Source organism: Corylus avellana, chromosome ca3, assembly GCF_901000735.1.
Source record: "Corylus avellana chromosome ca3, CavTom2PMs-1.0".
NCBI classification, from domain to species: Eukaryota; Viridiplantae; Streptophyta; class Magnoliopsida; order Fagales; family Betulaceae; genus Corylus; species Corylus avellana.
This window is the reverse complement of record NC_081543.1, coordinates 29,525,814-29,534,840: the sequence shown is the minus strand read 5'-3', so window position 1 is coordinate 29,534,840 and position 9,027 is coordinate 29,525,814. Positions and strand designations below refer to the sequence as shown.

The 9,027-nt window shown below is 35.2% G+C and overlaps 1 protein-coding gene across 4 annotated transcripts; it reads left to right on the top strand.

The window, feature by feature from the left end:
- Positions 1-4,808: 4,808 nt before the first annotated feature.
- Positions 4,809-7,176, top strand: LOC132176054 (glycylpeptide N-tetradecanoyltransferase 1). 4 transcript variants are annotated; one of them, XM_059588166.1, is made up of 2 exons: positions 4,809-5,067; positions 5,713-7,176. In XM_059588166.1, the coding sequence occupies exon 2, from the start codon at positions 5,748-5,750 to the stop codon at positions 7,044-7,046; it is 1,299 nt and encodes a 432-aa protein (XP_059444149.1). In that variant the 5' UTR covers positions 4,809-5,067; positions 5,713-5,747; the 3' UTR covers positions 7,047-7,176. The 4 variants fall into 4 exon arrangements, with proteins under 4 accessions (XP_059444149.1, XP_059444150.1, XP_059444151.1 ...); XM_059588167.1 differs by having other exon boundaries at positions 5,710-7,176; XM_059588168.1 differs by having other exon boundaries at positions 4,809-5,079.
- Positions 7,177-9,027: the final 1,851 nt, after the last annotated feature.

The window sequence follows — 9,027 nt, the reverse complement described above, 5'->3', positions numbered from 1 at the left end:
TATGTTTTAGAATAAGATTCAAATCAATCTGAGATTAAAATAGCCAATCTTAAAACAATTAATTTGAATGTAAAATGTTATCTGAATAGGTCTGCCAACTTCATATCAAATTTTGTTGCATCTGTATATTACAAGTCTTTACGTTCATGCATAGAAAGTGGTGCCTAGGAATAAAGGGTGAAGCTTAGTTTGCTTATGACCCCATCATTAACTATTGAACAGCTTAGTTTCATGAATAGATCGATCATACAAAGTTTCAACCTCGGTCACATTAACTGCAAGAATGTAAGGCATACAGATTCATTTAACTAGTAAAACCCAGAAAGGAGATTCCAGCCTGGGAATATTAAGTAAATGAAAAGTGAATGAAGCTTACATCTCCTTTGAGAGGCGATAACAGCCGGATCTTCGCCCTTAATTTGCTGCTTCATGCAAATGCATCCCATTGTAAAGCCCTTGATGTTAACAAAAAGGCTTTATTTTCTACAATAATAAATATGGTATGTCATAACTTTGATCAAATACAAGAATCTGCACATTAACCATTCTTTGGAAAATAGACCTCAGAGGAGGAGCATATGTGAGAGTGCTCTACCTCTGTTGTGGTTTTGGTTCTATTCACCAAGTACCTAAAAAGTATTATAAAGGTACCAAACCTTTTGAAACTGAAGTAGGAAATCTCTTTGAGTCTGCATGACTCTTTATTTTGATTGTTTTGGTGGGCACTGGAAAAAGGCTGCACCAGTGACTGCTGTTCAATGCAAGTAGCATCATGAGGTACATGTGTCCACGTTGAGAGAAATGCGTGACTGCCTGGAATTTAATGATGCCAAACCCATCAGGACCAATGCCATTCTACAGTAAAAAAAATCATCCATAACATCCTCTTTGCATAAAGCAAATAGGAACCTTAGCAGGTTCTCTGAACAAATCAAGGAATAATACGACTTTGAAGCATCATTTTTCATGCACGAAATTCTCGAATTGTTGGAGCCCTTAACTTGTAACTGAGGAAGGAAATGGCATAATCTTTTGCGATATTCCAAAAATTAGTCCAGACTAGAGCATTAATAACACTCTGACATCTATATTCTCTCCTGTTTAAAGAGAATCCACCTGATTGACAGATAGTTGGAAAAGAACATTAAAGCTGGAAACTTGATTTCTTGCATCTTATCACTTGAAATCTTGCAACACTAACTCACAATATTTCATCCTTTCATATCATTTTCATTCTCTGCAAATAGAAATTTTAATAGTGATTTATTAAAATGCCACGGAGTGTAAGAGTTTAATCAAATTATAAAGTTACTGGCTTGACCCATGATGACAACCAGAAAAAAAAAAAAAAATGACGATAACAGGACAAAAATAATTGACAACCTTTAGCACGTAGCAACATAAAAATTTACATTTTATCGTTGGAAATATCCCAATTAAATACTCTAATCATCAAGAAATGAAACTTACAAAGATGTCTTGTCTCACAACAACACAGCATGCTCCATGAGTGGGAATTTGAGTTCAACGAGCATTTGAATCTCTAATTGGAATTAATATAAATTCATGCAATAATCACCAATCTTCACTAACATGTTTCTTATATTATAAGACGATTGCATTTCAAAAAATTTAGATGCAAGCATTTGATTAACATTGAGGAAGATGATATACAGATTAATAGATAGATAATTGGGGGCCACCAATTGAAGATTTTCTTGAGAAAGAAGGGGCTAATCTGACAGTACAGATGGTTATAGTCCAACCTGAAAGGTAAACAAGTCTTGATGGACTTGAGGGGCCTGACGTTGACTGAAGCCCAAGTGAACACTTGATAAATGATATCACCATTAACATTAGGATAGTATGTGACCACATATAATAAACTATATATATCTATATAGTTTGGAATGATAATTTGGGTATGTTTATGTTTGCAAACTTGAAAGGGAGAAAGGAAAAAAGACGCATCCTTAGGGCATCCTTAGTAAATCCCATCATTTTAATGGTAGAACAAATTGCTTCGAAATCACTGAGAAAGTCATAAGGGTTTTCAATGCTAAGCCCTAGGAAAGAAGGTAAACTTTGTATAGTGCTGAGCTTAATTTCATAATGGGCTGCCGTAACCTCCGGCAGCCGGAGACATGTGGGAGTAGTGTAAGTGGTAGGGAGATAAAGATCTTGCAAAGCCACGTGGTTAGCTTCTCCCATGGTCTCAGTGAGATGCTCTTCTAGCAAATTAGAAGTCCTTTAGGATTTAATTTGTCTAAGAGTGTGTTTAATTTCAAGGTCACAAGGAATTAATGGAAAAGACAAAGAATGGCGACCTAGCATAAAAAAATAAAATAAAATAAAATAAAAAGTAAAAAGAAAAGAAAAACTAAGCTAAAACAGAAAAGTAAAGCTCACAAACGACCCTTAGATGCACCTAGGGTTTTGGATGCAGGCTGCTGCTAGTGCACTCGATCGCACGGCAAGGTGCGCTCGAGCGTACTGCCGCAGATGGGAGCAAGCATAGGAGGGGGGGGGGCTCAAGTGCTGCTAGCTTGATTCTTGCTGGAGTGCGTCCGTGCGCTCGATCGCATGTGATCTGTGCTCGATCGCAGTCACAGAGAAGGCAGCTATGAACCTGTTTGCAAATTCTAAAAAAAATAAAAACAGAATTAAAGTTAGCAACTTAAAACAGAAAAATAAATTACTAAGCTAAAATCAATCCGTAAATTTAGATAATGAAACCGTTGAGCAGTCCCCAAAAATTGATGTATATATATGTGTGTGTGTGTGTATGAAAAACCTATATACGACTTCAAACGACACCAATAAGGGACTTGTATAGGCGTATGCAAATAATACGCGGAATTAAAAATTAAACAATCATACAACCAAAATATGTAGAACAATAGATCACAGAGACACAAATATTTTGGTTACGAAGAGGAACCTCACTATAAAATAATAAGAATTACAAGAAGTTCACACTTACAAAACCTTTGCAATTAACACTCCCTTGCATAAGACAAGGGACCCACTTGACTTCTATCATAGTAGCCATTTCCAAAACATCTGGCACAATCCTTTTACTTGATCTTCTTTACCGGAACTTCAGTAGACTTCGATTGTATATGATCTGTGATGAAAACACAACCTTTAACTCTAAGAGAGATTAACCCTAACGCTCAATATCTTAAACGCTCTCTTAGCACATGGAATTCTTAGGTGGAATTCCTTACAATTTCGTGCATAACAGCTCTCTATATATAGACTGCAAGAAAACCTAGTACTAGTTAAAATTGGAAGAAAAGCTAGTTCTAGTTGGAACAAGATTCATCCAAATTTTCTTCCTTATCTTGCGAGGCGATTTTGGCATAGTTAACTTTTGAATTTTGAAAATCTTATTTTACAAAGATTTGTATAATTTTGTGTTAGCTTTCCAATGCCGCTGGTTTGACCTCAATCTGATTCTCGAGCCAAAAGTTATTGTCCGAATACTGATACATGTGCAGGATGTAAAATTTAATCATATCATATAGGTTTTCTATTATGATTGGTTAAACTTAACCACATCTTCTAGGTCTTCTCTTGACACAACACCTCGTATATATGCACTGCTGACGGGATTGCAGATGAATTAATTTTGTCACTGAATTTAGCAATTCAAAACCTAACAACATATATATATATATATATATATATATATATATATATATACACTATTATATATATATATATATATATATATATATATATATGATTCAATCTTAGAATTCAATATTATGTGAAGAGACCAAAACCCATCTGTTTAATAAGAAGAAGATACTTTTTCTGCGCTCTAATTTCATCAAACACAAACCATAATTAAGTAAAAAAAAAGAAACCCCAATACCTATCTATCCAAAAATATCTACTCGTTTTTCTGGGCAAGCAAACAAACACATCAAACGGCAAAACCCCAAACCACCCACCACCCAAGAAGAAACGGAGAAAAAAAAAAAACCCAAAAAGAAAAGAAAACCCCACAAATCACCTCCAACGGCTATTACATCAGCAAAACATTTTTAATAAACATATATATATATCCACACCCATATTTAATAGCTCTTATTCTTTTGAGAGGAATCTTACTTTTGTGCTTGCTTTTGCTTTTGTCAATTTCACAACATGAGTTCTAACTTAAGTCTCTCCATATTTGTCCCACCAGTTCCTAACTCTGATTCCATTCTAAATTAATTAATTTAGCAGCAAAATATTACTGGCAAATAAAATAAACTGAATTTTTTTTTTTTAATAAAAATGTTCTAGCATTAATCGCCGTACAAATTTCGTTGTGAGACTATGATTGATAAAGCTGTTTATGGTTAGAATTTTTATGGAAATAATTATTATTAAGGTTTGAAATATGTTTATGTATATATATATACATATATGTACACATATATGTACATATACACATATGTGTACATATATATATAAAAAAAAAAAAAAAATACGTTTATCAAAAATGTTTTGATGTTGGATGATATTAATGGATGACAACTATGAAGTATTTACTAATAAGTATGTATATGGGGTAACAGAGACACCGTAAGCTTGCCTTGTTTGATCTAATCTGACGAGAAATATTAAACTTTGAAAACGTATAGATAATCAATGGATCATATTCAACAAGTACACCAGATCTAAGTAGAGACAACCACATGGGATAAACTTTTTTGGTAAAACAATCAAACCGTTAATATTTAAAATTTAATTATTTTTTCAAATCCAACGGTTGCAAATTAGAGAACCCAAATTTAACCTAAATCTATCATCTCTGATCTCTTCATTCTCTCGACTCTCGTCTCAGTCTCCACCATCCCCCTCGCCTCCTATCTCTGTTGCCGTTCCCACCACTCCTCCAGTGTCCCCAACAGCAACCACCACCGCAGCAACCACACACATCGACGCCTGGCTGAAGCTGAACGGCTCGTGCCCGGTTTCCAGGAACTTGCCGCTGCCAATCCCGCTGTCCACGCCGCTTTCGGAGGTCGTTTCACTCTCGCAGTACGCCGCGGATCGGAGGCGGAGGAGGTGATAAGATTTGTGGGTTTTTCTTTTCTTTTTGGGTTTTTTTTTATTCTCCGTTTCTTATTGGGTGGTGGGTGGTTTGGGGTTTTGCCGTTTGATGTGTTTGTTTGGTTGCCCAGAAAACTGTGTAAATATTTTTGGATAGATAGGTATTGGGGTTTCTGTTTTTTACTGAATTATGGTTTGTGTTTGATGAAATTAGAGCAGAAAAAAGTATCTTCGTCTTATTAAACAGATGGGTGTTGGTCTTTCACATAATATTGAATTCTAGGATTGAATCATTTTTGCCAAATGCATGTACATATACATCCCAAAATTAATCGAGCTCGAACTGGGTTCCAACCCTATCGAGCGGAGCTCGAGCAACATTTCTAGGCTCGTGTCGAGCTCGAGCCTGGCCTCAAAGTAAACGTTACACCCCTTCTTGGTTTACTAGAGCAATAGGAAATGATCTTGATAGAAGAGGATATCTGGGGTTTATGTATTTTTAGTATTTGGATATACAGTTAATGGTCTACTTGAATTCACTCTTGCCCAGAAGCTCTAAGCGTTCATTATTGTTTAAATTTTCAATAGAACATTGTCTTTGAATGCTTTTTTTTGACTCAGTTTCAGATAATAACTAGATTATTTTCCCGTTGTTAGTAGGTTCTAAATCACATTTTTGGATAAAATTTGTTGAAATGGGTGATGGCAAATCTCCTCCTGGGTCTCCTAAAGAAAACCCGGATAACGATTTGGATGCAAACCCTCTTACCAAGGATGATAGCTCATTGGAGACCATAGTACGGAAATTCCAAGACACGTCCCTCAAGAGGCATAAGTTTTGGGAAACCCAACCTGTTGGGCAGTTCAAGGATGTCGGTGACACGAGTGTACCAGAAGGCCCTATTGAGCCCCCGGCACCGTTATCAGAAGTCAAACAAGAACCGTATAATCTGCCGAGTCCCTATGAATGGACCACATGTGACATGGACTCCGAGGAGACTTGCACTGAGGTTTACAATTTGTTGAAGAATAATTATGTTGAGGATGATGAGAGCATGTTTAGATTCAATTATTCCAAGGAGTTTCTTAGGTGGGCACTGCATCCTCCTGGTTATTACAAAAGTTGGCACATTGGTGTTCGTGCCAAATCTTCAAAGAAGCTGGTTGCTTTTATTACTGGCGTCCCTGCTAGAATCCGGGTCCGGGATGTGGTTGTGAGAATGGCTGAGATTAATTTCTTGTGTGTTCACAAGAAGCTTAGATCAAAGAGACTTGCACCTGTTATGATCAAGGAAGTCACTCGGAGGGTCCACTTGGAGAATATTTGGCAAGCAGCTTATACAGCTGGAGTGGTTCTTCCAACACCAATAACAACTTGCCAGTATTGGCATAGGTCTTTGAACCCAAAGAAACTTATTGATGTTGGGTTTTCGAGGCTTGGCGCAAGGATGACAATGAGCCGAACCATGAAACTTTACAAATTACCGGATTCACCGGCTACCCCTGGATTCAGAAAAATGGAACTTCGAGATGTCCCTGCTGTTACTCGGTTGCTTAGGGACTATTTGAGCCAGTTTGTTGTTGCACCTGATTTTGACGAAAATGATGTGGAGCATTGGCTTCTCCCACATGAGAACGTGGTTGATAGTTACTTGGTAGAGAGCCCAAAGACTCATGAAATCACTGACTTCTGCAGCTTCTACACACTTCCTTCGTCTATCCTTGGCAATCAGACTTACTCGACTTTGAAAGCTGCTTATTCTTACTATAATGTCTCCTCGAAGACTCCATTGCTTCAATTAATGAATGATGCTCTTATTGTAGCGAAACAGAAGGATTTTGATGTCTTCAATGCGTTGGATGTCATGCAGAACGAGTGTTTCCTGAAAGAACTGAAATTTGGACCTGGAGATGGGCAACTTCATTACTATCTTTATAACTACCGGACAAGGCATGCATTGAAGCCATCTGAACTTGGTCTTGTGCTTTTGTAGTTTGATATTTTCCAGTGTTGGTTTTTGGTTTTGTTCGCCGGATCTTTAATAACACAGTTTTGTTGGCAATGCATATTGTTCATGACTTTATTGAAAGGAAAAAGAAGTTTTCTGGATTGAATTTTGTTGAGATATTGCATGTCTTCTCATTCCGTTTTTCACTTTTTGTTTTCATCTTATCGACCTCCTCTCCCTACATGTATCTGCAGTTCATTCTGTAGGCAGCATGAACTCAAGGTTCACATTGAGTAAAGCTGATTGCCTTTGAGTTACTTCTCTTTATGTGCCACCACAGTATCTCCTTGCATACTTGATTATTGTCACAGATGATATTTAATTTTAGTTCTAGCTCATATGATCTCTTTCAGTTCCTTTGGTTCCTCATTCCAAATGTGTTTTTATAACTTGCTTTTGGCATCTATCTGATATTATGACTAATTGAGTTATGGCAAGCAAATATGAAAGGTTGCTCCACGGCAAAATTAATTTATTATTGTTAGATTTTTTGTTTTGCAAGTTATTGCTAGATGTTTGAGTAGAACTGGTAGCTTTTTTATTATTTTGGTCTTATTAAAAGAGCATATTATTAGCTCCCAGGAGGTACTCGGACTGAATATATATCATAACAAAAGTTTTAAATTTGTCTATGTGATTCGCCCCAATAAAATATTTTGTATTGAATCTCATTTATTAAATAAGAGTTTGAGTCGCATATGAGAGAGATTGTTAATTAAACGATTCAATTCAATTTTTTTTATCGGTCTAACTTTTTCCTATAAAGGCAACTTTAAAATGGAAATTGAGATTAAATTCCAATTTTCAAGTCCCATTAGCTTATGTCAACCAAATAGATGGACAAGGAAACATAGGAAGCATCATCAATGTTTCTTGTAATTGTCCTTGTCCTTTGGTATAGCGATTAACGATTGCCTCAAGGCTTACACCAGCAGCCAATCAAATGGCTGCCTCTATTGCCACTCAATGGATCTGAGGTTGTGTGGGTGAATGCTGGGTTTTGGCATAGATCCCATATATATATATATATATATATAACAAGGTAAATTATATGAATATCTTTATCAATTCAATATGTTCTTACTTATTTCACATTGATTGTTGTTAGAGATATTATAATTTTTACTATAATTTTTTTATAAATTTATATGATAGTACATATATCATTTATTATGTCAGTCATTAAATAATTAAATTTATTTATAATTTTTTTTTTAATTTTTTTTTTTTATTATTATTTTACCATTAATATACAACACATGTAAATTTCTAACAAAATTATAGCAAAAACTGTACCAACAAGCATTTTCCTTTCACATTTGGGTATTTGTTTATGCATGTGTGCTTAGAGCATCTCCAATAGTAGTGACTATTTTAACTACTCAATATATATATATTTCAGTACAAATTTTAACAGATTATTTTTTTAATTATTTTTTTTAAAAAATATTTTTATTGAAAAGATGGTGAGAGAGAAAAGAGGGAAAGAGAAGGAAGAAAGAAAAGAATAAAAAGGTGACCCGAGGTGGAGAGCGATTGAAACGATGGCGTTGTGGATGGCATGTTCAGTAGCTCCGACAAGTTCCTTTTTTTTTAATTTTAATTTTAATTTTTAATTAATATATGGACACCTCTCGATTTTTTAATGGTGCTGACGTGGCTTTCCATCAAATTTTGGACGGAATTTAAACAGAGTTACCTCTTGTGATAAAAAACTAAACCATAGGGGTAAAAAATAAAGCTGTTAAACCACAGGGGGCAAAAATGTATTTAACCCTTTAATTTATGTGGAGTAAATTAAAGGTAAAATACATTTTTAGTACCTAGGTTTTCACTTTTTAATTTTTTCAATTAATTAAAAGTGAGTTTGACATTGCGATTTTGTATACTAAAAGTGTGATTTTAAACTAAAATGAAAGATTTTGTAATGTTTGAAAGTACGGTTTTTTATATATATATTTGAAAA

Coding starts and splice junctions, on each gene's coding strand:
- LOC132176054 (XM_059588166.1), top strand. CDS start 5,748: ATGGGTGATGGCAAATCTCCTCCTGGGTCTCCTAAAGAAAACCCGGAT.